At 52.4% G+C, this 26878-nt stretch overlaps 2 protein-coding genes across 2 annotated transcripts; one reads left to right on the top strand and one right to left on the bottom strand.

Moving 5' to 3' along the window:
- Positions 1-10004: 10004 nt before the first annotated feature.
- CATSPER1 (cation channel sperm associated 1) lies at positions 10005-18647 on the top strand. Its single transcript, XM_060019723.1, has 14 exons — positions 10005-10308; positions 10526-10699; positions 10858-10965; positions 11864-12076; positions 13025-13138; positions 13289-13445; positions 13689-13780; positions 13928-14071; positions 14236-14299; positions 14453-14525; positions 14663-14723; positions 16133-16208; positions 18351-18465; positions 18621-18647. Exons 1-14 carry the CDS (start codon positions 10005-10007, stop codon positions 18645-18647), a joined length of 1722 nt encoding a protein of 573 aa, XP_059875706.1.
- Positions 18648-21230: 2583 nt separating this feature from the next.
- Positions 21231-22785, bottom strand: CST6 (cystatin E/M). The gene is made up of 3 exons (XM_060017515.2): positions 22407-22785; positions 21750-21875; positions 21231-21420 (listed from the first exon to the last, which is right to left on the bottom strand). Exons 1-3 carry the CDS (start codon positions 22644-22646, stop codon positions 21337-21339), a joined length of 450 nt encoding a protein of 149 aa, XP_059873498.1. The 5' UTR covers positions 22647-22785; the 3' UTR covers positions 21231-21336.
- Positions 22786-26878: the final 4093 nt, after the last annotated feature.

The raw sequence follows: 26878 nt of genomic DNA, 5'->3' as shown, positions 1-26878 counted from the left end.
TCCTCTCTGTGTGCAAGCATCCTTCTTAGAGCCATCTGATCTGATCTCATCACTGTTTGAAATGCCACCCCCTTTACCAGCCCACAAGGCCCAGCCTAGTCTGACCTTCCAAAAACCTTTCACCTGCATCTCCCATTACTCCTCTATCTCCACCCCCCATCTTGCTCACTCTGGATAACACATCATTTCCTGAATGCAATGGTATGCCAGGTCTGGCTCTTACTGGCTCTTACTGGCTCTAGAATGCTGAATTTTGCCAGCTGGTTGTTGAACACAATTAAATTGTATTAAAAATTAAATTAAAAATTTAACTAGATTACATAAACTTACTATTAAATAAAGTATATTAAGAACAAAGGTAATAAATACTCACAACTCATTACTTCCTAATTCGTTTACTAGATTTTACTATTATTTCTGCTCTTAAGGTTATGTAGGTCTATTGTATCTGCCTGGTGGAAATCCTAGAGAATAGGATGCTCCTTATTGTCCATTTCTTCCAGACAGTGTTCAGCGACATTACACTGGTAGCATGAAATCAGCCATGGTGCAAGTAGTTACACTGTAAATCAACAAACACTATAAATCAGATCGATTTATTGTTTTGTTAATCGTCTAGACCAGGGATAAGCAAACTACAAGCCAAATCTGGCCCACCACCTGTTTGTGTAAATAAAGTTTTATTGGAACCCAGCCACACCTATTCTTTTCCTTATTGTTCTGTGGCTGTTTCTGCACTACAATAGCAGAGTTGAGTCATTGCAATAGAGACTGTGTGGCCCTGAAAGCCTAAAACATTTACCTCTTGGTCCTTCATGGAAAAAGTCTGTTACTCATTAACAAAACCAAAAAATAGCAACCAAAATTCACATCAGAACTACACATGGAGAGATAGGTGTCAAACGCTTCCCAGCACACCACTGCCTGAAGGTGTCAGGACAATTCACACCTCTGTTCTTGGCACATGATCTTCTCTTTGCCCTTAGTGCCTTTTCTTTTCTGATCCACCTGTAAAGTTCCTCACCATTCTTCAAAACATCCATTTTCCCATGCTCCTGTATTAGTTAGCAATGTGCTGTGTAACAAACCACCCCAAAATCCAATGGCTTTTAAAAATGCATTCTATGGACTTCCCTGGTGGTACAGTGGTTAAGAATCCACCTGCCAATGCAGGGAACACGGGCTCGAGCCCTGGTCCGGGAAGATCCCACATGCCGTGGAGCAACCATGCCTGTGCACCACAACTACTGAGCCTGAGCTCTAGAGCCTGTGAGGCACAACTACTGAAGCCTGCATGCCACAACTACTGAAGCCTGTGTGCCTAGAGCCCATGCTCTGCAACAAGAGAAGCCAACACAGTAAAAAGCCCACGCACCGCAAAGAAGAGTAGCCCCCACTCAATGCAATTAGAGAAAGCCCGCGCGCAGCAACAAAGACCCAATGCAGCCATTAATTAATTAATTAATCATAAAAAAAAATTAAAATGCATTGTTTCTCATTAGAGTATGGATCGTCTGGGTGGTTCTGCTGATCTGGGCTGGGCTTGACTGATCTCAGTTGTGCTCACTCGTGGTGCAGGATCAACTGCAGGGCGGGGAGGGGTTAGCTAGTCTGTGATGGCCTCAGCCCATATGACACAGCTATGCTCCATATGGTCTCTCTTATCTTCAGCAGAGGAGACTGGGCTTGTTCTCATCGCCCAAGTGTGGGTCCAAGAGAACAACGAAAAACGGGCAAGCTCTTTTGAGGCTTTCAAGAGACACTCCATCACTTCTGCCCCATTTCATTAGCCAAACCTGTTCAGATTTAAGGGGTGGGAAAGTCGATGTTTCAAAGTCACATTTCATGGGGCATTATGGATAGAAGCAGGAGAGAACTGGGGTTATTTTTATGTTCAGTCTATCATACTACCTTCCCCTCTTTCTTCAAGCGAAGGAGCTTACTCCTGATTCTGTTTTCATCCAGCACTCCTAAGAAGCAAAACAAAACCCAACCCGTCATAAGCACTTTGTTACAATAAGGAAGATACCGGAAACATTGATTTATTTACCTTTGTGCACAAAGGGACAAGAGACAAGCTGTAAGTTTCTTTAGACACAGAAAATGGCAATTTGTGTATTTTTTAAGTTACTGGGGAATTCCCTGGTGGTCCAGTGGTTATGACTCTGTGCTTTCACTGCTGAGGATGTTTAATCCCTGGTGGGGGGAACTAAGATCCCACAAGCCACATGGCACAGCCAAAAAAAAACAGAAAAAGCCCACCACCACCACCAACAACAAAAAAAAAACTCAAAAAATAAAGTTACTGTATCAGCCAGGATTTAATCAGAGAAACAAAATTACTGGGAGCGATTATAGGCAGTAAAGTTGTATCATATGGATAAGACCCTACATAATTGTGAGGGCTGATCATATAAGACTGCCATCTTTGTTTCTGGTGCTGGAGCTAAAAGATGGCAGGCAGACAGCTGGAATGAATGTGATGTGAGGTGAGGGAGGCAAGAATGAACGTGCACCAGTGAGAATAAGCTAGTACCCACAGGATGGACCAGAACCTGTATCAGTCTCTCACTGCGTCTAAGCTTCCAACTTTAATGAAGCAGATGACCCACAGGAGAAGCTGGCACTTCACCAGGGAGCTAAACATGCACCTGAAACAAGAGTAGCAGAAGCTGGAGAAGCTGTGGACCCAGGTACTGCTCGATGCTAAAAAGGTGAGCTAGCAAATGAGGGTCATTGTGAGGGAGATGCAGCTGCTTCTGGTGCCCCTGCACCAACCTTCCTAGTGGAAAAAGGATACAACTCCTGTTTCACTTCTACTTCCCAAATCTTACACAAAATGCCACTCGTGGCCCACACTAAAGAGAACTATGCAGAGAAGGGAATTCTGGGAAGCAGTTCCAGCTTAGCTAAAATGACACGACAAATTCATTGCAGCTTCAGATGTTAATTCGAATATTATTACCCATGGAGACCAGTTAGCACTAAAGGCCTTTAGAGATGAAAGGTCACATTCCTGAGGCCCTCAGATTCACGCTGTGGTTAGTTCCACCATTCCAGAATTGATTGTGAGATTAGTACTCAGTAGCTGGCAGACTCTCACGTTGCTTCCCTTCCCCTGTAGTGTGGACGATTATGGTAAAAGGACCAAGTGGAAACCTCTGGAATTGTCCCCCCACCCCTGCGAAGTTATACATCAAGTGATACAACAACCTGAAGAAACTGCAGAGATTAGTGCCACCTTTAGGGGTTTGAGAGATGCAAAAGTGGTGATTCCAGGCATATCCCCTTCTTATTTGCCGGTGGAAAAGCAAGCTTAGTGATGTGGCAATGCCAATCACAGCTGCAATTCTAGATTTGAGATCTTTATTGGAGAAACTCAGTATAAACCCCAGCAACTGTTATGTGGCTATTGAACTAGTAAATGCTTTCTCTTACATTCCCATGAATATGGGAATTTACACTGTTTGCATTTACATAGCAAGGATAACAGTATACCTTTAGTGTCTTGTCCCTGGATTATGCCATCTTCCAGCAAACTGCAAGGTCCAAAGGGACGTTGATAGTCTTTTTTTTTTTTCTTTTTTTTAACATCTTTATTGGGGTACAATTGCTTTACAATGGTGTGTTAGTTCTGCTTTATAACAAAGTGAATCAGTTATACATATACATATGTTCCCATATCTCTTCCCTCTTGCGTCTCCCTCCCTCCCACCCTCCCTACGTTGATAGTCTTGACAACACAGAGAATACCATCTTGACACACTCAACTGAAGCTATTATGCTAACTGTGCACTATGATCAGGAAACAGCAAGCGTTAAACATATGTGTGCCAGAGAGCTGGAGATGAACCCCATGGAAGTTCAAATTGCCTGCCACATCAGGAAAGTTTCCAGGGGTCCAGAGGTCTGGGGAATGTTGCATGTCTCTTCTAAAGTGAGAGACAGGGACTCCACTGGCAGTCCAGTGCTTAAGAATCCTTGCTTCCCCTGCAGGGGGCGTGTGTTCGATCCCTGGTCAGGGAACTAGGATCCCACATGCCATGTGGCGCGACCAAAATAAATAAATAAATAAAATGTAAAAAATAAATAAAGTGAGAGACACGTTGCTGCCGCTTAACACTATATGTCACAAAGAAAGGGGAGCAATGTACGGTGTGCCTTTTGGATTTTGGAGCCAACGTAGGTCCCATTGGGGCAAACTGCTTTGACTCATTTTCTGGGTAACCTGTAAATCTGACAATGTTCGATCTGGATCTAAAAAAAGCTCTGCAAAAGTCCAGCCTGTGGTGCAAGCTGCCCTACCACTTGGGCAGGTGTCAGCCAAAGATGCCATGTGGCATATCTAGCAAGCCCCAATAGGAGGATCACAGCTAAGACCCATGGAATTTTTGTCATGCTGTCCTCTGCCAACGACTATTCTATCCTCTCAAAAGCAGCCTCTGGCTTGCCTCTGGGCCCTGGTGAACACTGAATGACTGATTTATGGAACACCTAGTGATTATCAGACCCAAATGTTCATCATAAACTGGGTGTTATCTGGCCCACAGAATCATGAAATTGGATTTTCACAGTTGTATCCCATTAGAAATTGAAGTGGTATATATGATACTGGGGAGAAGGTATAAATTAGCAGTTTGGGATTAACAAATACATGCTAGTACATATAAAAGAGGTAATCAACATGGACCTCCTGTATAGCAAGGGAGGTCTGATCCAGAAGACACAAATGAATTACATGAGCAGGTGCTTCAGCCTACCGTGATGTCTGTTTCTAATGCTTCATCTCCTTTCCCTCTGTTTACACTCAAAGGCTTCAAGGGGAAGAGGAAAAAGGACAGACCTGATTTATGGAAGACTTTGCACAGTAAGCCAGCGACAGCCAGAAGTGGACAGTTGCTGCACGACAGCCCCATTCAGAGTTGGCCCTGAAAGACGGTGGTGAAGAAAAATCCTCCCAGTAGGCAGAACTTCGGGCAATACATATATTATCCACTTTGTGTGGAAGGAAAGAGGGGCTAAGGTGCAGATTCATATGGGCTCTTGAGCAATATCTGATGGGCTGGTCATTTACAGAGACTTGGAAAGAACACAACTGGGAACTTGATTATATGATGGTCTAGGGAAGAGGTCTGTGGATGGCTTCTTAAAATGCTCACAAAATGGAAAGTTACTCATGTCCCATGTAAATGCAATGTAAGGTAGTCAGTGCAGGAGTCCTCACTAATTGGATGAGATGACCCATTCTATAGATTCAGCCAGCCTCTTTCCTCAACTAAATTGGTGCTTTCTCAATGGACCTATCACAAAGTGGGAAGCCACCAGATTTCTATTGTCTGTATAGGAGATGTCTGTGTTCTTCGTTCAGGTTTTCACACAGTTTTTTTTTTTTTTTTTTTTTTTTTTTGCGGACACAGTTTTTTTTTAATTAAGAAAACATTTATTGTGGTAAAATATTCATTAACATAAAATTGGCCATTTTAACCATTTTCAATGTACAATTCAGGGGCACTGAGTACACTCACACTGTTGTGTAACACTCACCACGGTCCATCTCCAGAACTTTTCATCATGCCAAACTGAGACTCTGCACCCATTAAAAAATAACTTTCCATCATCCCCTTCCCACAGCCTCTGGTAACCGTTATGTAACCTTCTGTGTCTATAAATGTGCCTATTCTGGGTACCTCATTTAAGTGGAACCATATGATATTTGTTCTTTTGTGCCTGGCTTATTTCACTTAGCATAGCGTCTTCAGGGTTCATCCATGTTGTGGTATGTTATCAGTAGTTCCTTCCTTTTAAGGCTCAGTAATATTCCATTTTATCTATGGACCACATTTGGCTTATCTCTCCACCTGTCCATGGACATTTGGGTTGTTTCCACCTCTTGGCTGTTGTGGATAATGCTGTTACAAACAGGGGTGTATGAATACCTGTTTGAATCCCTGCTTTCAACTCTTTTGGCACATACCCAGAAGTGGACTTGTTGGATCATAATCACAGGGGTTTTTTTGGTTTGGGGGAGTGGTTTGGCCACGCACGCCATACCACGTGGCTTGCAGGCTCTTAGTTCCTTGACCAGGGATGGAACCCACTCCCTCAGCAGTGAGAGTGTGGAGTCTTAACCACTGGACTGCCAGGGAATTCCCCATAATCACAGTTTTTTGTGTTTTTTTTATTAAAAAAATTTTTTTTTGGCTGCATTGGGTCTTTGTTGCTGTGCGCGGGCTTTCTCTAGTTGCAGAGAGTGGGGGCTATGCTTCATTGTGGTGCGCGGGCTTCCCATTGCGGTGGTTTCTCTTGTTGCGGAGCATGGGCTCTAGGTGCGTGGGCTTCAGTAGTCGTGGCACGCAGGCTCAGTAGTTGTGGCTCGCGGGCTGTGGAGTGCAGGCTCAGTAGTTGTGGCGCACGGGCTTAGTTGCTCCATGGTATGTGGGATCTTCCCAGACCAGGGCTTGAGCTCGTGTTCCCTGTATTGGCAGGTGGATTCTTAACCACTGCACCACCAGGGAAGCCCACAGTTTTTAAAACATGCTCAAGTTAAGTCTTTGTTTCATCAAGTTAACCATTTTGCAGCATCATTCTTTTTTTCATCTCCAAGAGTTTGTGACGCCTGTTCCTCCCTGTAAGGAAAGTAGTGTACGTGGCAACAACAGGTTTTTGTTTGTTGGGTTTTGATTGGTTTTGTTTTTTTTCTTTTTCTTTTTTTTGGTCACACCACGGGGCATTCAAGATCTTCCCCAACCAGGGATCGAACCTGAACCCCCGCCTGTAGTGGAAGCGTGAAGTCTTAACCACTGGACCGCTGGGGAAGTCCTGGTTTTGTTTTTTTATAACAGCAGTGAAAACTCTTATGGAGCCAACTTTTGATGGAAACACCATCAGTTCAAATGCCAAGACAGTTCTTCCAAGACAGACCTTCTGATTCTAGATATGAAGAAAACATTAATCATATCTTGGCTGTTTCTATGTAAAAGCTGTTTGCCGCAGAAAAAGAAAAGTCTCGATTACCAGCATCATTTACAAATCTTAGAAGTGGCATTTATCAGTGCCACTTCTAAAAACATGGCTTTATCGGTGAAATCTGTTGACTCATCAGCCTGGATAAAGAATCTGTTAGTTTTCAGCTAATTACCAAGAAAAAAAGAAAAGTTCTTCAGCATCACGTGACATCAACACGTTGCGTTGTCACTCTCTCTGAGAGTAGAACACTTACACTCTTTTGTTGAGCATCTTGCGCTAACGCGTCACTCATATACTTTTACATGCCAGCATTATTGGGTTCTTTTTCTGGACAATTGGTCTGTTACAAATAACTTGCTCTTTGAGCCTTTGTACTAAATGTAGCCTATAAAAGCCTTACCCTGTTTGTTTTGAGATACGATAGGTTAAAAATCAGCACATTTATTTGTCAAATGGCGTAATTTGTAATTTAGTTCTCTTCGATTTTCCTGAAGCCATTGCTACACTTGTAAATTGTAATTCTTCATCGCTAGCCCTACCAGATTTGTCCACAGTCCTAAGCTCCTCCTCTTTCACTTCACACCTGATGATAAAACAGCATCACATGGAATCGCTAGACCCATTTGTAAAACACAAACACTAATAAGACATACAATAGAAGGGCATCATATATAACTAAGCAGGAAACTTGCAACAAGATATGAAATCATGCTGAAATTCACTTCTAACCTGCATAATTCATGTTTTACAGTGCTCGCATCAACAGCAAAGTGGCAGGGAGGCCGCTACGTCGAGGCAAAAATGATTTCCTTAGAAGAAAAATTTCCTCTGATTTTCTATCACACCAGAGTGTTTGCGCCCCTAAGTCAGTCATCTGCGCCTAAGGGGAGGTGGAGGGAGGTAACCAGGAGGGCGAGGCTGAGGTCACCTTCTTTACCTCCTCCTATCCGGGCAATACTGTGTTCACACATGATCGACAGACTTCCTGATCTCACGCTGAAAACTGAGCAAGGCCCCACCCAATGAGCACTGCAGATGGGGCTGAACAACGTTTCACAAATGGTTTCCGAGGCTGCTCGATTACTGTCCATCACTGAAAGCGCTGGCATCACACAGCATGCGAGTTTCGAAAATAATGCTGAGGGTTTTTTTTCTCATCACAAGACGGAATCCGTAAACTAGAAAGATCTCAAGGCTAATTCCGTGGTTTTGCAGAACGCAGAAATCTCTGCCCTAGAATATCGATCCTGTCTGCTTGTGGAACCACGCTCTAGCCTATAGGAACGGTGGGAAACAGAGGTTCCTGGCCCAGTGCTTTAAATCCAAGACCCGGAAGTTCTCACATTACTTCTGCTCTCACCCTTTGGCCAAGCCTAGGTGCAAGGCACCCTGGGAAATGTCATCTCTAGCTGGGAGGCCACGTGCCAGGAAGAGGAGGAGAATGGATTTGTGGAACAATTAGTAGTCCTATCACAAACTTTTGCCTTGTCTGCTACTGGCGACAGACACTGAGCCCTTTGAGGGCTTTCATCACTGGGAACCTGATACCCAACGCTGCTATGGACTTGGCTGTGACCAAGCATTCAGGAAGCAGCTGTAGTCAAACGAGGGACCTGAATGCTTCCAGAAGATTGAGCAGCTCATTTACACTCTTTGAGCCACAGTACCTTCCTCTGTAAACTGGGGGTAAATAATATCCATCCTGTGAGGTTATTGTGAGGATTATATTAAAAGTGCATACAAACCCATAGAATATACACCACTAAGAGTGACTCCTAATGTAAACTATGGAATCTGGAGGATGCTGCTGTGTCATTGTAGGTTCATCAATTGTAGTAAACGTACCACTTTGGTTGGAATGTTAATAATGTGGGAGACTATGCATGTGGTCGAGGCAAAGGCATATGGGAAATCGCTGTACCTTCCCCTCAGTTTTCCTATGAACCTTACATTGCTTTAAATGAAGTCTTGTGGGCTTCCCTGGTGGCGCAGTGGTTAGGAATCTGCCTGCCAATGCAGGAGACACGGGTTCGAGCCCTGGTCCGGGAAGATTCCACATGCCGTGGAGCAACTAAGCCCGTGCGCCACAACTACTGAGCCTGCTCTCTAGAGCCCACGTGCCACAACTACTGAACCCCGTGTGCCTAGAGCCCGTGCTCCTCAACAAGAGAAGCCACCGCAATGAGAAGCCCGCGCACCACAACGAAGAGTAGCCCCTGCTCGCCGCAACTAGAGAAAAGCCCGCGCACAGCAACAAAGACTCAACACAGCCATAAATAAATAAATAAATAGATTTAAAAAGAAAAAAGAGTTCTTAATGTAGGTCCTCAGTAAATAATGGCTGACGGTTTTATTTTAGTAATAACCCAAGAGAGGTATTTCCTCTTCATCCCTGTCAATGATGAAGGAGAGAATAACGATACTAATTAACATTTATTGTGCTGCAAGTATAAGTTTTACATATCTTAACTTTTTTGATCCTTTGAGGTAGGTGTTATTATCCCCATTTTACAGAGGAAGAAACTGAGGCATAGGAAGATTAAGCAGCTAGCCCACGGCCACACACCTACTTACAGTGGAGTTGGGCAGTTTGAACCTTAGAGCCAGTTGGTATCTAGGTACAACTGGGGACTAGACCATTTGGCTTCTTGAAGTTTTTTCCAGTAACAGAGCTAAACTTGCTAAAGCAACTGCTGGGGCCTATGGTGTCACCCCAGAATTCTCTGTCCAGCTTTCCCATTGACCTGCTGGGTCACCTTGGGCCAGTCCCTTCTCCTTTCTTGACCTCAGTTTCATCCTTTTACATTGAGGAGGTTAGACACACCGATCCTTGATTCTGGACTGTAGCCCAGGAGGAGGCATTTGGGAATTAGGTCTACTAAGGGGCCTGTTTGTGACATCATAGAGGGGAGAATTCCATGAGAAGTCAGGCTTTCCTAGAAGCCCCAGTGCCACGGCTTAGGCGAGAAAGGCAATCCAGGAAGGGCTCTTAGGCCCACATCTTGAGCTTTCCTCAATCCGGGGTTCACAGCATAGTCATGGATCAACCCTCGATGGCTGAAAAGGCTCAAAGTGAGGCAGACACTGATGACTCGGATGTGTTCTCTCACCCCAGTTCACCAACCACACACCACAGGCCAGGCCATGGTGGAGTCCACCGCCATCACCGAAGGGTGTCCCGTCCCCATGGTGAGTCCCACCATCATGGCATATCCCCTCATCGTGATGGACCTCAAGACTTCCATGACAATGCCTTCTCCCGCCATTCCCACCGCTTCCACCGCTCCTCATCCCTCTTCCCGGATACCTCCTGTGGCGCTTTCATCTCCCACCATTCCTATGGTGAGGACCACTGTGATGACGAGCACCACCACAGTAGCAGGAGACATCATGGGAGGCCCCACCAACAGAGGGAGTCCTACCACCATGGGAGACTCCAGCAGCACAGGGAGTCCCACCACCATGGTGGGTTTCACCACCACAGTGAGGTTTCCCACCATAGTGGGCTTTATCACCAAGGTGTGCCTTACAACCATAGAGACTTCTCCCACTCTGGTAGCCCTGCCCAGCACAGTGAGGCCCATCACCATGGCGGGCACCACCATCATGAAGCCCATCACCACAGAAGGCCTGCCTCCATGGGGTCCTACCACCATGATGAGCACCAGCACAGAGAGCACCAGCACGGTGCACATCCTCGTGACTACCTCCACCGAGAGCACCACTATGGGGAGTACCGTCGTGATAGCTCCCAACTCTTTGGCCCACACACGTCCCACAGTGCGGCCTCAGCCTCCCTCGGCTCTGCCTGTTCTCGTCAAGTAGCCCCCCAACCTAGCAAGCCAGATAGACAGAGCTCAGCCTTCAGCTTGGCTCGTTCCCTGAACACAGCGTACTCACACCCTGCCCAGACCTCCAGCAAAGTCCATCCTCAGGGCTCCTCCTCTAAAACCTCGGAAAGCTGGCCCGAAGAAGACGAGCAGATCCAGAAGCACAAAAGTGAGTCTTGGCTTGCCCCCCACCCCCCAACTCCAGCTGCCTGGCCCAGATTCCAGACCTGAGTCAGGCCCTGAACGTCCTTCCGCAGATCACGAGGCTTGCTCTCACCTGCAGGTGTATCCCATTGGCTATTCACTCGCCTGACTGTTCACCATCCAATCTTTTATTCCTGGGATTAGGCACTTCTCCAGACTGTCGGTTGTTGGTTCATGCAGTCACTGCTTTATTCATTCGCATGTTCACTTCTCGAACATTTCCTCTTCTCTAGTATGAAAGCTGGGGGTGATCACTTATACAGCCAATCCCAGACTACCCAGTGAGAGGGGTCTAGCATCCATATCAGAACATTTACCACCGTGGATTCTGTTTGTCCATGTTTCCCCCACTGAACTGTGAGCTTCTTGAGGCCAGAGGCCTGAATGAGGGCCTGGTTAGAGGGCAGGGAGGGACTTTGGCTGTTAACATATGATCCCCCAAACTTGGCCCCTGGTAGTTCCGTAAACACGGCATCAGCTTCACAAACAAGCAGTGAGGGATGAGTGTCTAATTGTTTGTGGGCAGAAAAGTCAGCCAACAGGGGTGATGTTTCAGCAGAATCTTGGAGGGAGAAGGAGAGTTTACCAAGAGGATGGGGTGGCGAGGAGGATGGGGTCTTCCGTGTGTAAGTTGCCATGTGACTTAAAGAAAAGCATGGAGGTGTAGGAGCGTGAGCTCAAGCAGACCTCAAATCCCAAGCAAGCTGGCACCTGTCGGGGAAGGGGTCAAGCCTGCGGCTCCTATACCAGCGCAGGACTAGCATGGAGGCACCTAAGTGAGCTCATGGCAGGCAGGCCTGGGAGGGAGACCGGATCGCCGTGTCCCCTTCCCCCATGGGCTTGGCTTTCTGGCCCTTTCACAGCTGGCCGAGCCCCACGAACCCACAAGAAGCTGCACACTGTGGACCTCTTCTATTTGTTGTGGGAAAAATTAAGCCACCTCATGTGGGGCCTTTCGAGAATGCTCAGGAAACTGACTGACTCCTTGGCCTTTGAAGCCTTCATCGTCTTCATCGTCTGCCTCAACACCATCATGCTCGTGGCCCAGACCTTCGCTGAAGTCGAGGTCCGGGGTGGTAAGAGCCAGGGAGCCCTGTTCACATGGAGAAGGCCACTGATGTTGTCCCAAGCCTCCCGTGGGCCGGATCAAGTGCCGGGGGATTTATATCGCTTATCCCATTTGATCCTCACCCTGGGAAGTAAGCGGCATTGCCCAGCAGTAGAGTGAGGCTCAGAGAGTTTTGCTGAAGTCAACCAGCCCGCCAGAGGCAGAAAAGCCCAATAAATTTGAGGTTTGCTGTTTTGGACTATAGCCACCAGGTGGCGCATCAGCTCTAAGTACGCTGCTTTGCGGGAAGGATGCCCAGAACCCAGGTCAGCTGCAAGGGCCAGGAGACTGTGCAAGCAGGAGGCCCTGGAGGGATGAGGGTGGGAAACCTGGGAAGATGGTCCCTAAAACCCTGGGGAGCAAAGTGAAGGTAAGGACCTGCCACAGGGCCCATAAACTAAGGGGAGAAGAAGAGTGATGTTTCTTGCAAGCTGTTTCAGGCTCCATTCTAAGCCCTTTACTCTGTGAAAAGCAATTTTTTTTTTTTTTTTTTTTTGGCCATACGCGGGCCTCTCACTGTTGTGGTCTCTCCCGTTGCGGAGCACAGGCTCCAGACGCGCAGGCTCAGCGGCCATGGCTCACGGGCCCAGCCGCTCCGCGGCATGTGGGCTCTTCCCGGACCGGGGCACGAACCCGTGTCCCCTGCATCGGCAGGCGGACTCTCAGCCACTGTGCCACCAGGGAAGCCCGTGAAAAGCATTTAATGCTTGTGAAAATTCTATCAGGCAGACTGTTATTATCACCATTTTATAGGCAAGAAGAGTGAGTCACAGAGCAGTTAAAACACACAGCCATTCGGCAGAGTCAGCTTCTCCCTAAATGGCTGAGTGTGAGGTTCCAGTGGGGAGGAGGAAGGAGAGGCTGGATTGCTGGGGAGACCCCTGAGTGAGACCCCCCTCCCCCGTGTCCCCCACAGAGTGGTACTTCATGGCCTTGGACTCCATCTTCCTCTGCATCTACGTGGTGGAAGCTGTGCTCAAAATCATTGCTCTGGGCCTCAAGTATTTTTTGGACCCCTGGAACAACCTGGGTGGGTAGGGATGGGGCATGTGTGTGTGTGTGTGCGTGTAGTGGGAGCCCCTGAACTGCCCAGGGGCGACAGGAGCAGGGGGTGTTGGCACTGGGAGGTCTGTGAGCCTGGGCAGGAGCCCATTACACCCAGGTGCCCCTGTTTCTGTAGATTTCTTCATCATGATCATGGCTGTGTTGGAGTTCATGCTCATGCAGATCAACTCTTCCTCCATGCGCGTGGTCTACAACCAAAGCATCTTCCGCATCTTCAAGGTCTTCAAGAGCCTGCGAGCCTTGCGAGCTATCCGGGTCCTGCGGAGGCTCAGGTCAGCGGACCCACAGCTGCCCACAAGGAGGCTGCAGACTCCAGCCTGCTTTTCCTGCCATCCACTAGGATCAATCTCTTTATTTTCCAGAGAGGGTCTGGGACACCCCCCGCCCCAAGTCACTAGCAAATCAGGGACCTCCCACCCCTGTAATCAGCAGTCTGAAAGCTGTAATCAGCTCCAACTGCTAGACACTGATCCCCACCCCACTGACTCAGCCTCTTTCTCAACCTCTGCCCACAGCTTCCTGACCAGCCTCCAGGAAGTGACCGGGACCCTGGCCCAGTCCTTGCCGTCCATCACCGCCATCCTCATCCTCATGTTCACCTGTCTCTGTATCCTGTGCCACGGGGGCTGGGGTGGGAGAGTGAGATGTTGCAATGGATGGAGTTGGGGGGAGAGACCAGGAACTGGGGGTGGCAGGGAGAGAGGAAGAAGGGGAGAGAGGACCCTGTGAGCCTGGTTTGGTCCTCAACAGCCAGTCCTGTTCTCTGTGGTGTTCCGGGCACTGTTCCGCTACTCTGACCCCAAGCGCTTCCAGAACATCTTCACCACCATCTTCACCCTCTTCACCTTGCTCACCCTGGACGACTGGTCCCTCATCTACCTGGACAGCCGAGCCCAGGGTAGGGCAGGCCTCAGGCTGGGTGGAGGGCAGGGGCTGGCTGAGTGGGCAGACCCTGAGGGCTCAGTTACCCCATCTGCAAAGTGGGGCTTCTGAGCCTTGCTGGCAGGGGTGTGGTGAGGACCGGCAAGGAACTCACAGCTCGAACGACCCCCTCTCTCCCAGGCGCCTGGTACATCATCCCCATTCTCATGATATATATCATCATCCAGTACTTCATCTTCCTCAAGTGAGGCCCCCACGCCTGTGCTCCCCAGCTTCACTTCCCCCAGCCTAACCCCGGGGCATCCCCTCCCCTCCCCTCTCACCATGGCTCTGCCACGATGAACCCAGAGGAGGGTTCAGGGCCTCCCCTCCAGCCTCCTCCTGTCTCCCGCCCCAGCCTGGTGATTGCCGTCCTGGTGGATAACTTCCAGATGGCCCTGCTCAAAGGCCTGGAGAAAGTGAAGCAGGAGGTAGTGAGGGAGTGGGGCAGGGGGACGAATCAGGAAGACACGGGGAGGGGGACACATAAGCTGGAGGGAAGGAAGGAAGGTGCTCCAGGGATGGGCAGACATGGGACGCTGGCAGAACTGAGGCCTCTTCTTCGCAGAAGGCCTCCCAGGTCCATGAGAAGCTACTGGATGACTCACTGACAGAGCTCATGGAAGCAGGTACCAGCAGCCTGCTTCTTCCCAGGCAGGCACAGAGCTCCAGGCTCAGCCTTATTTATTTATCTACCTATCTACCTATTTATTTATTTATTTTTGGCCATGCTGCGCGGCTAGAGGGATCTTAGTTCCCCAACCAGGGGTCAAACTCAGGTCCCGGCAGTGAAAGCGCCAAGTCCTAACCACTGGACCTACTGCCAGGGAATTCCCGATGCCCAGGTTTAGAGTCTTAGAACCTGACACTCAGGAGAACTTTCAGAGCTTAGAACTTCGGTCCAAAAAGCTCCAGGACTAACCGTCAACAACCAATTAAACTGATAGTCAATTCTTGAAAGACCCATTTGCAAAACAACTAATTAGCCAAATTATGATTCACCAAACGTTCGTTTCTGTTAATAACTTACAAAGTTTGTAGCAGTTGGTCTTATATGAGGTGGCTTCAACTGTTTTTGAGGCTTTTGTCAAGGTGTTATACCCACTTGTCCAGAGTCACTCAAAGTGTCTATAAAAATTGAGTCTATAAAAATGAAGTTTTCTGTACATGTTCATCTTTACACACCTGACTTCCTGGGTAAATAGATTTTGAGCCAATTGCTTTGCCTCCTGCTTAAAGACCTTCAGAACTTTAGAATCTGAGCTCCAGAATCCCAGGATCATCAACACCAGAGGACTAAGGGCCCTCAGGGGTCACCTGGACCCCCACCTGCCCTCTCCATCATGAACACTCAGTGCAGAAAAGCTTAAGCAAAAAGACGAATTAACTGTCTTAAATTATTAGCAACTTGAGAGTTCATGGGCTTTCAGGAACGGCTGGATCCAGGACCCAATGATGGTTGAGATTTGGTCTCCTTCCAGTTCTCTGCGCTGTGGCTCTCTGTGTGGTTTTGTGCTTAGGGTGCTCTTCCTTTGTGGTGGGAAAGTGACCACCTGCAACTCTAGTCCCAAATCCTCACAGTTTAAGTATCCCAAGCTCTCCCAGCAGGGGTCCCCTTCTCCCAACGGTTCGAACAACATCCCAGAAATGAATCTCCTTGGCTCAGGTTGGTCACCTGCCTATTTCTGAACCAATCGCTACGGCTGAAAGGATAGGCTATTCTGCTTGGCCAGGCTTGAGTCATATGTCCTTAGAGCTGGGGGGTGGGGTCAACCCCAGCTAGGCAACGTGCACCAAAAGGGGTGGGAGTGGTTCCCCAGGAAAATTGGGAAACTTTTACCAGAAGAAGAGGGAACGCATGCTGGATGGGCAAACAAACAAAACACACTCCATGCCCGGAGAAACAATCTCTTTGGGGTCATCCTGGACAAAAACCCCTTTAGCTCCTGTTTGACTATCTCCATGACACACGGGGTTTCCTCCACCTTCTCTCAATCCAGGCAGCGTCTTGACCTCCCCCTTCTTTCCCTACATGCAGAGCCTGAAGAGGTGATAAGTGGACACACTATACAGAAGCAGCTCATTGAGAAAAAATTTGGAGGCATGACTGAGAAGTAAGGAGATGCAAAGGGAGGGGAGGCCTCAGGTCTAAGGGGAGAGGTCCGGGGGCCAGACCGGTGGACCGCCGTGGGAAAGGGGCATTGCCCGCCTCTCTGGAAGGGCGGTAGAGCCCTAAGGCTTATGTAGAGCCTGTGGGTGGGATGTGGAGGCCTTGAGTGGCTTCTGCTCACTCAGAGTCACCTGGTACCACCAAGAGAATCCCACCAGCAGCACCTGAAGGGCCACGAGAGCCCCTCTGAGGCTGAGGGCCCAGGGCAGGGGCAGCGGACAGAGGCTGCAGGAGCAGGGGTTCTGCTCATCTTTTTGCTCCAGAAGCATCCCTGATCCTTGCTCTGGGCCAGGTTCTGCGAGGACTCCAGAGGCCCAAAGCGGACACAGACTAGCACCTGCCCGTGAGGGCCCCCTCTAAAGACCTTGGCGGGGCCACGTAGGGTGGGTGGACTCCAGCCGGCTTCAGGGATGGGGAGGGTGGGTCGGGAAACAGCTTGGTAAAGGCCTGGGAGGCAGATGTCAACGCGAGTGGCCGCTGGGCCAGGACAGCTGGGGACTAGTGGCTGTGCTCATGGCCAGGGGTCCTTGGCACAGACTCCTGCGCCCTGGCTCTCAGGCCTGGCTCCCCAGAGAACCAGCCTGACTGCTGGCACCTTCCAGGCTCTTCTTGGCCACCGACAGAGCTTGAGCGCCAAGCCCTCCATGATCACGGCCCCACCCCACACCTCCAACACATCCTGGCTTTACGTACAGCACAGCACATACTTCTCCACCTTCAGGCCTTTGCCCACACTGTTCTCTCTGCCTGGAATGTTCTCTGGCTGCCAACACCAGGCTCAGGTGATCAAGAGCCGGAAGAGCTGAGATCCAATCCTGCTCGTTTCATCTCCCGGCCACCCTCCCGGCCGCCCTCCCGGCTGCCCTCCACGTTCCAGATCCTGGTACCTTGGCCTGGGCTCCTCTGTGATGCTTTCCCTGGGGGTTTCTCGGCCCCCAAACTCTTCTCCACTGGCCCACCTCCACCTCCACCGAGAGTGGTCTTGTTTTTGTTGTTTAGTTTGTTTGAATCTTTTTTTTCTTCCTTCCTTTTTCTTTTTAATGATTTAGAGACTGATCTTTGTTAAAAGTAGTTTTGGCTTTCCCTGCCTTCCCCGAGTTTACAGCCCTACAAGGCCTCCTGTCTCCCTTAGCTTAAGGTCCGGGCGCCCTGCTTTGACCTCCCCTGGATGTCTCCACCTTGAATTCATCCGTCCCGAGGCGCACTCCGGCCCCCAGTACACTCCCTGCTGCTCACAGACCTTGGCGCACCAGAAACCGGGTCTGAGCTCAGCAAACCCTCAAGTGTCTTTCAAGCTCAGCTCAGTGACGCTTCCTCCAGAAGCCTTTCCTGATCCCCAGTACTTGGGTGAGGTTTTCCTCCTCTGGGCCCCTCGATGCCCTCTGTTTATACTTATCACAAGTGTAAACACCCTTGGTTTGCTTTCCTGGCTCTGCCACAGACTGAGCTTCTTAAGGGCAGCGGCTGTTTCTTATTTGTTTCTATGTCCTTGGAGCACCGTGCAGTGTTCATTGATTTCAGGGTTATATGATGGCTGGATTGATAAGACAGGCTGGCAGTGAAGGAGTTAATGAATGGGTAGTGGGTGGGGCTGGGGGTTTAGGTGGATGGCTGACTATGAAGGGGTGGGGGGCGGGGCCGGGGAAAAGCAGGTGGATGGAGGGATAGGTGAGTGAGGGAAAGGGCGGGGCGGCCCCATGGGTGAGGAATGGCTAGATAGACGGGCGGGGATGCGGGTAGGTGGTTGAGCGGGTGCAGGAGTCAGCATGGGGTAGCTTGGACACATGGAGGCATGGGCGGTTTGGAGGTGAACAGTTTAATCGTCAGAACCCTCTATGGTACCGGCAGCTGGTGGCAGCAGGGGCGCGGATATGTGGAAAAGGAAATATACCGTGGAGGGCCACACACAGAGAAGTGGCGCCCGTGGCTGGAAATGGAGGCATGGGGTGCTGTGAGTGGGGGGAGAAGGGGGCTCTGGGGGCTGAGATGGCCCAGCCTTGCCTCCCCCCTGCCCCCTCCCACTTCCCCCCTCGCCCCCCCCCGCCCCCCCCCCCCCCCCCCCCCCCCCCCCCCCCCGTCCCCTCAGGCAGCGGGAGCTCCTGTTCCACTTCCTGCAGCTGGTGTCCGGGGTGGAGCATTACCAGCAGAAATTCCGCTCCCAGGCAGCTGTCATCGATGAGATTGTGGACACCACGTTTGAGGTGAACCAGGCAGGACCTGGGAGGAGCCAGATGGAGGGGGAGGGCACTGGAAGGCCGGGCCTCGGGGGCTTTGCCTGGAAGCCGCCCTGAGTAACAGCGGTGTGGGCCTCTGGGAGGCAGAGGGCTGGCGCCATCACCTGTCACCCACCCCGCAGGCTGGAGAGGAGGACTTCAGGAAGTGATCCCCAGAGTGGCAGCCCGAGTCCAGGCTTCAGCCTCTGGCAGGCTCTCCCCCGGGTCGGGCCAAGTCCCCATCTCTGCTGGAAAGATCACTGGGCCTGCAGGGCTGGGCCCCAACAGAGCTTTAAAACCCCAGGTGGCTCCGTGTCCTCCCTGGCTGGGCCCGAGCCGCAAGGGAACCTGTGGGCCTGCACGCACGTGCATCCTCGAGCATGTGTGTGCGAGTGTTTCAGGTGAAAGGCTCTGTCCTTGGATCCCTCCCTGCCCCACTGGGGCCTGGCATCCTGGCCTGGCAGGGCCTTAACAGCAGCCAGCGGGGTGACGTGGCATGTGGGCCAGGCTCAGTGCTGGAGGGAGAGGGAGCGGTCACCCTGCTTTGGGGAGGGAGGCCCGTCTGGCCCAGGAGACAGGAGAACAAGAACAGGACGGTTGTCAGGGCCCGAGGGACCAGGATGCTCCAGAAACGAGGTCTCAGAGCCCAGGGCTACCGGCACCGTCAGCATCCAGCAGAAGGGCGCCAGCTCGATGCGGGCAGCCTGAGCTCGGAAGGCAGAGGCCATCGCCATGCCCTGCCCTGCCTGGGGTCAGGCTAAAGAGCCTCAGTGAGGGGAGGGAGGGTGGAGGCTGCTCAAGTCCTTGTGGCCTCGGGGTGGGGGGGCCGGGTGTGTGTGGAGTGGACAAGCCTCTGTTAGAGGGAAGCAAGGGATGAGTTCCCCTGCTTTTAGCCTGAGCCTGGGCAGGATGCCCAAGACGGCGGCGGGGCACTGAGCACTAAGTCAAGCCCAGCCAGAGGGAGGGAGGCCTCCCACCAGATGGGGAGTGAAGCTGGCAGAGTGAAGCTGGAGGGGATCGGGACGGAACGCAGGAGTGGGAGCTGAGAGGTGACAGACAGTTTTGCCAGCCACCCCCCTACCTCCAGTGCGGACCAGACAGTGGTGACGTCTACGGGCCCCCGGACAGAAGCAGCGCGTCTCCTCCCTGGCCCGGCCGAGGGTGCGGGCTGGCCCAGGGCCCGGGCATTGACTGTGCGGAGGAAATGCCATCTGGGATTTGGGCACAGATTCCGGGGGTGGAGAGGCCACCCGGCCTCACCTCACCCCACCACCTCACACACTGATTCAACAAGCATTTCCTGCCACTTCTCACCCCGTGGCAGCCACCCAGGAGGCTCCTGCCGGGTGGCACATGGGAGCTCTTCCAGCGGCTGCCCCACCGCAGGCCCCCGGGCTGTCTGCGAGGCCATATCCGACAGGCTTGAGCCGCTGGGAGGCTGGAAGTTTTCCCTCCATCCCTCATTCCTGTCACACTCAGCCCCTCAAGCTTCCAGGTGGGAATCAGTTCATTTGCCATCTCCCCATCGCCACCCCATATGGCCTCCCAGGGCTCTAGAGGGCAGGGCCTGGGAGCTGGGGCTGTTCCTCAGTAAGTGCCAGCATTGGCAGGGAGCCAGGCAGGCACGAGGCCTGGCCGGTCGGGCCCTAGGGTGCTCTCCACAGCCACCCTGTCCAGCCGCCTGGGCCTAGGGGTACCCACACCTCGTGCTCCCACAGGATCTGCTTCCTGCCCATCCTGTCTCAGGCATGGGTGTGTGTCTGTGCATCTGAGGAACAGCTCCGGCTGGGGCAGGTGTGTACCTGGGGCTGTGTGTTTTGGGGTGTATTCTCCAGGTTATCCTCGGGATGGGGGTGTTGCTTCTGTGTGTGTGTGTGTGTTTCCGGTTTGCTAGGTTATGTGTGTCTTTTTCTGGATATATGTGTGGTGTCTGGGAGGAATCTGAGGGTGCATGGTGGGTTTATGTGTCTGTCTGGTGTCTTGCGAAGTTCTGGATGTGTGTGTGTGCATGTGTAGTGAGCGTTAATTCCAGCCACAAATTCAGGTGCGCAAAAAATGTTCCATCTCTTCTTTAAATGACATTGAATTGCATCTGTCCCCTTATCCCTCCTACGGACAGTGGATTTGACCTCGGTCCCCTTCGCGCTCCCTGCCAGCCCCTTGCAGGCGTCTTGCTCAGGACAAAGCACTGGGGAGTCCTTCCGGCATGTGGTCCACAGGGTCCAGCCTTCGTGGTCTCTTGCCCGGCAGGGGCTCTGCCATGTCTGGGCCACATGCTGGTATAAGAATCTCACAGGCTGAGAGCTCAGTGCACTGGGGCCAGGCTGGCTAAAACTCTCACGCGCCACTCTGAGTCGTCCTGGCAACTGAGAGGAAGCAGAACTCAGGTGCGGCTCAGAGCCTTCACTGGCTCCCGTCCCTTTCCAGTCTTGGGGCATCATCCCTCTCCTGTGACTTTGTCTCCGAACCCATAACTCTGCCAATATTGGGAGTCTCTAGAGGTTCGTTCCTCTACGTCTGTGATGCTGGGGTGTTCAGGGGACCCCAAATTTGGGAGCTGAACTTTGCACCCTTAGCACCGTCTGGGCTGAGACAGCAGAAGCTCAGCTGTGGGTGGTGTGGGCACCCTGTCAGGGGGGTGTTGGGAGCTGGAGGGGGGTGTTGGGAGCTGCCGAGAGTGGGACTGGGGAACAGGAGAGGGAGGAAGAGTGAGGCACTCAGAAGAGACCAATGCAAGAAGCAGTGCTAGCAATTTATTGCTACATATATGGTCCAGGAACCTGACATGCCCTCCACCGACGCGCTCACTCCTGCCCAGACCCGCCCGCTCCCTCCCTCACCCAAGCCCACAGGGGTCTACTACAGGGTCACACAGTCGTGCTTTAGAAGTTGGAAGGAGTTCTGCCAGGGAACCGTAAGGATCTCAAAGTCACAGAGCAGCTTCTGCAAATAGATCATGAGGAAAGAAGGAGGGGTGAGCCCAGGCCCCAGGCCGCCTGCTGCCCACAGTCAGCCCTGTGCCTGCGGTGCTCCAGGATGCAAGGAGGAACATCAAGTTAGATGCCAGGACCAGAGCCCAGATCTTTCCAGCCCAGCCCCTCACTCCAGGGGGAGCCCCAGTCTGCTCCTCTCTGCACCTCACACTGCTCTCAAGGCTGAGTCATCCAGGAGGCAGGGACAGGGCCAGCCAGACCGATTCGAGCTGTACAACCCGAGGGCCCGGCCGCTGGCCACTGGGTGAGCTGATGCCTGGCTGGGGGCAGGGCTGTTACCTCCTGCTGCACCCCTGCGGCCAGGGGGCAGGTGGTGAGGTCTATGTGGTCTCCAGCCATGGCATTCTTCCGACAGGCCGTGCTCCCCATCTCCACGGTCAGGTAGTACTTGATGCCCGCCACCAACTGAGGCAGAGGTGGGGGCAGGTCAGGGGTGCCGGGGGACAACCTTTGACCTGGACCTCTCACCTCCCTCCATTTGCTCCCATCTCCCATTACCTTCCCTAGGACATATCCGGCACACTGCCTTTGGGATTCAGGTCTGGGAGGAGGGGAGAGGAAGGATGGGGAGGGGGCGGCAGGCAGTTCTGGTGGGGAGCCCTGGGGAGAGGGGCAGAGACTGGGCCACGCAGGAGGCTGAGACCCAAGTCCACACAACTGCCCCATCTCCCTCTCCCCCCCTCCCCAACTCGCCCATCCCGGCAGGGACTAGTGTGAGGCTAGTGAGGTAGCCATGCAAATTCAGGGTTGGATCTTATTCGAAATTTAGATATTCTGTTCCGCAAGAAGTTTTGGCATTAATTGGATTTTGAAAAATATGTTGTATTAAAATGCCATGCTGATTACTCTTGTGTCGCCCCCTCCATCTGCTGCCCGGCTGGGGTCGCGCTCGCCTCCCACGGCCCGGCCCCGCCCCGCCCCGCCGGCCGGGCGCACCTGGCTCTGCGCCCGGAGGATGGTGGTGTCGCGGAAGTAGTAGACGCTGTTGCTGCCCATGTTGTAGCTGGCCATGGCCGCCTGCGTCGCCTTCCGCACCTGCGGGTCGTTGGGCGACAGGTCCTGCCGCTCTCCGACCTCGCGATCCCCCGGCCGGGCCCGGGCGTCGCGGGGCAGCGCCAGGAGGCAGAGCGCGAGCAGGGCCAGGCCCAGCGGCAGCAGAAGGCTCGGACGCGCCATGGTTGCCGGCGTCGGTGTCCAGCCGCGGGCCCGCGCCGCTTTTACGGGCTGCGCGGCCCCGCCCGGCCCCGCCCGCCGCGTGCCTCCACCGGCGGGCAGGGATCGCCGGGCCTGGGCAAGGCCGCCTTCCGGGCGCCGAGGGGGACAGCGGACAGCCCCGAGCACACCTGTGTATCACGACGCTGCGTGCCCTCCAGGCACACCTAGTCCGGTGAGGGCAAGGGCAAGGACAGCCCCCAGCAACAAGTGCCACCAGTGGGACAGTTCACAGAGGCCCATCACGTGTGAAATACCAACAACAGCTACCAGCAAGCTCTTAACTGTCTCCACTGTGTAGCCTTGGAGAAGTTACTTAACTCTCACGGCCTCAATTTCCGCCTCTGTGAAACGGGTTGCTGTGAGGATTCAATAAGTAAAGGGCTTAGGGGAGGCCAGGAGCTGTATAAACAGCAGGTAAGTAGGGGATGTTACTGCGCCGAGCGGGGCAATGTTTAACCCTCACAACCAGCATGACGTGGGGATCAGTAATGTTTCCACTTTACAGAGGAGTGAACAGGAGAAAGAGGGAACGACTGATTTTGCCCAAGGACACCGACTGGCAAAGAGTAAACGGTGACACTGGCTTTTGAGCCCCAGCAGTCTAAGCCAAATCTGTGCTCTCAAGCCAGACTGAACCCAAAGAATGAGAACTGGCCAGAAGGAGGTGTGTGGGTGGTCCCAGCTCTGCCGTTTACTGCCGGGGGGACTTCCAGCAAGTCCCTGGACCTCTGGGAGCCTCAGTGTCCTCATCTGAAGAAATGTGACAACTCTTGTCTTCTAAGGTTGTGCTGACAATAATGGCCTGAGACTGGGTCACCCATAGGTAAACTGGGCCTGTGCTGGAGGTACCAGCAATATAGGGCTATGATGTTTTTTGGAATAATCTGACAATCTATAAAAAACAGCATTGAAGTAGTCAACACGGGAAAAGTGTGGCTTTTGTTGGGATGTTTTAGAATTAGTATTTTAGAGTTCAGGGTCATTTGTACTTTTAATCACTTGTTGCCAGGGGGAGGTGGGGCTTTTTGCTCCTGGGACACAAAGATCTTATTAGTGCTTAGGGCCTCCAAGGATCTTACCTGGGGTTTGGGACAGGCTGTGGTTTTCAGTACCCAACAAAGTGTTGGTGCTTAAAAGTGTTGGTGCTTAATAAGTGGTAGCTATGATTGTGATGAATATTATGAGAAAGCATCCAGCATCCCCCCCGGCACCCCCACCAATTCTCGGCCTCTCAGAATCCCAGGGCCAGGAAAGGCACTGATTTCTCCCAGGGAGACCAGGACCAGTGTGGTCACTGCCAGTCCAGCTACTACCCCACCCCCTCAGCCCAGCTGTGAAAAACAACCTTTGGATGCCAAGGGACAGTCTCAAGTTTGTTGTGGGCTCAGGTGTCTGCCTTAAAGGGACAGACCCATTTGTGTGAGAGCTGGCAAGAGCTTGGCTTGATGAGGAGGCCAAGGTCAGGCAGGAGCCCAACCCGAGAGAAGCTGGGAGTGGGGGAGTAAGAGGCCCAAGCCCGCAGCCCAGGGGAGAGGTGGAGAGGTAGCCCCAGGGGGCCAGGAGTCTCCTTGGGTTCTCCCGGATCTGCTCTCCTGTTACTTGGAACTCAGCTGTGGCCACACTTAAACTCCAACAGCTCCCTGGGAAATAAGCCAAGGCCCAGTCTCTGACTCACCAAGGGCCAGTGGGTCCCCAGCTCACTTGCCCCTACTCTACCTGTTATTCCTTTGTGCTGACACCAGCAAATCTTTTGCATGCCAACCTAACAATTTTCAAAGACTTTTCACCCACTGGTCTGTTCTCGTAAGCACCCTGAGTAAGCATCATCCTCATTTTGCAGATGAAGAAAGTTAATCAGAGAGGTCAGGACACTTGTCTAAGGTCACTCACTCAGAAGTGGTGTCCTGGTGAGAAAAGAGGGATGGGGAAGGGAAATTAACAATTATCGGGCTCCTGATATGAGCCGGGCCTTGCACCAGGGACTCAACATATGTTCTCTCATCCTCATAACAGCTCTGCAGAAGCAGTGATTATTACTTTTTACAAGGAGGAAATGCAGGGTCAAAGGGGAAGGGTCAGGGGTGGGCACTGGGGGGCAACCATGTGCCAGCATCCTAGTGTGTGAGTTCTGGACCACTCCACAGGGATATGAGGTCTGCTGTGCAGTGGGAGGCTCCCTGGGGGTGCGGGTGCCCCGGGAAGGGTTTTCCCAGGGCTGGGTCTCATCTGGAAAAGAGTCTTAGCCTGGACTCCATTCATGCTTAGTCTGGACCACTCTGGCTTCCAGAAGGAGGCCTGGGCCAGGTTTGAGCTCGGATGGGCCATCCCCACTGGCCACAGGACACGGCTTTCAGTTTTGCTGTGACCCAGACATCCCAACCCGGGTTGCCCACGGCACCCCTCTCTTGTCCCTGGCTGATGGGTCTTGCTGGCCAGGGTGGGCCCTCGATATCCCCTTCACCCCAGGATCATGTTACCCCGGGCCTTCACGCTGCTCCCAGAACCCTCTTCCTTGAACCTTAAGCTGGGCCGCAGTTATTCCCTGCCCAGGGCTCGTCTCCCCTTTCCTGATGGATCATGTCCTGGAAAAGGGGCTGTGTGGCAAGGAAAGCTGCGATCCGACCGTGATTAAAGCTGCCCTCTGGGGAGAAGCTCTCCCAAGTGCCCTGGGTTTTGCGTTCATTAGCTGGTTGAATCTTCACAAACCTGCACCAGCTGACAGAGGAGGAGACTGAGGCTCAAAGCAGTGAAGCAACTTGTTCCAGGTCGCACGGAAGGAACTGAGCACAGAGCCAGGCCTGGTGGGCTCTTTCAAGCTACCATCCTTCAAGGCCAGAAGTGACAGTAGAGAGAGCCCTGGGTCCCTGCAGGGAGGAGGCAACATGGAAGGGAGGTGCATGTACTTCACACCTTCTGGGCACGTACTTCACACGTACGCGTGTGACGGTCACGAGCACGTACTTCACACCTTCTGGGCTGCTACTGGGGCAGGTGGCAAGGTGAGTCTTGGGCTTGGGTTTGCCCTGTAGCCTCTCCCTACTTCCTCCCCAGGGGCAGCAGGACCCCTTCAGGACCCCGGAGTTCATGGGTTGGGTCCACCTCAAGCTTTGGGGCAGATCTGAGAACTCGTGATAGACTGGTTCAGGGCGTCAAGCTCTGGCTCGGGTGCAGCAGGGAGAAGGAAAACCGGGTCAATATTTGCTGATTTCCAGGCCCACCCATGTCTCCGGCCAGGCACATCCTGTCAGGCAGTGCGGGCTGACATCTAGATAACCCACCTCCTACCCATCCCCACCCAGGTCTGCTTTCTCCAACGTTCCAGGCCTCGTTCCCTTTGTCCTGCTGGCCGAGGTGGGGCTGGGTCTCTGAGAGGCTGCTGTCACAAGGAACATTTCAGATGCCATTGGTCTCCTACAGCTCCAGGACTGATGCGGGAAGTTGGGTGCGACGCACGAAGAAGACCAGATTGAGGGTTCGGGGCCCACCAACCTGTCACAGATACTGCCTGGGCCCGAGGGTGAGGTGAGAAGGCAGGCTTCAGCCCCCTCACAGACAAAGCCTGTGCGTGAGGCAGGGAAGCCTGTCCCACAGGGCTCCGCTGGGCGGCCCCCAGCAACCAGCAGGGACAGGAGCCACAGGAAGGGTGTCGTGGAAGAGGAGGGAGTCTCCATTACCTCACAGAGTGCCAGTGACCATGTGGCAGTACCAAGGCTGAGCAGGGAGAGGCCGTGGCCCTGCCCAGCCCCTGCCTAAGCACACCAGGCCTGTGTGACAGCATCACAGCACATGGGTCAAGGCTGAGGGGACTCCAAGGTGACCCTGGACCCAACGAGAGTAACATCAGAAACACAGTATGGCCTGAAACTCCAGGGACAGCCCACATTACCACCTCAGTCTGGTCTTCAGACTGGCACCCTCCCAGGCAGCAGCCTGTTAACACAAGCTGGGCCCAGGTCCGGCCACCTGGTGACCTTCCAGGGGGGCTTCTCACACTTCCCAGACCCAAACTTGCACTGAACCTTCATCTCTACTAATAACCATCATACTTTCTGAGTAATCACCTACTTGCTCTATCCTCAGGTCTTTTTGGTTTCCCTTTTATCTTTCTTCTACTGCTCTGAGACGTAGCTAATGTGCAGAGAAGTACACAGAACGTATCTGATCACCACCACACAGGTCAAAAAGTGGAAACT

Source organism: Delphinus delphis, chromosome 8 (genome assembly GCF_949987515.2).
Source record: "Delphinus delphis chromosome 8, mDelDel1.2, whole genome shotgun sequence".
Lineage (NCBI taxonomy): Eukaryota > Metazoa > Chordata > Mammalia > Artiodactyla > Delphinidae > Delphinus > Delphinus delphis.
Note: the sequence above shows the minus strand (reverse complement) of the source record. Positions and strands in the feature narration are given on the sequence as shown.

Bases quoted from the DNA above. Each gene is read 5' to 3' on its own strand.
- CATSPER1 (XM_060019723.1), top strand. From the start codon at position 10,005: ATGGATCAACCCTCGATGGCTGAAAAGGCTCAAAGTGAGGCAGACACT. The intron at 13,446-13,688 runs GTCAGCGGACCC...CTCTGCCCACAG, and splicing joins CGGGTCCTGCGGAGGCTCAG to CTTCCTGACCAGCCTCCAGG. The intron at 14,724-16,132 runs GTACCAGCAGCC...CCCTACATGCAG, and splicing joins GACAGAGCTCATGGAAGCAG to AGCCTGAAGAGGTGATAAGT.
- CST6 (XM_060017515.2), bottom strand. From the start codon at position 22,646: ATGGCGCGTCCGAGCCTTCTGCTGCCGCTGGGCCTGGCCCTGCTCGCG. The intron at 21,876-22,406 runs GTGCGCCCGGCC...CCTCTGCCTCAG, and splicing joins TCCTCCGGGCGCAGAGCCAG to TTGGTGGCGGGCATCAAGTA. The intron at 21,421-21,749 runs GTAACAGCCCTG...ATCTATTTGCAG, and splicing joins CCGCAGGGGTGCAGCAGGAG to AAGCTGCTCTGTGACTTTGA.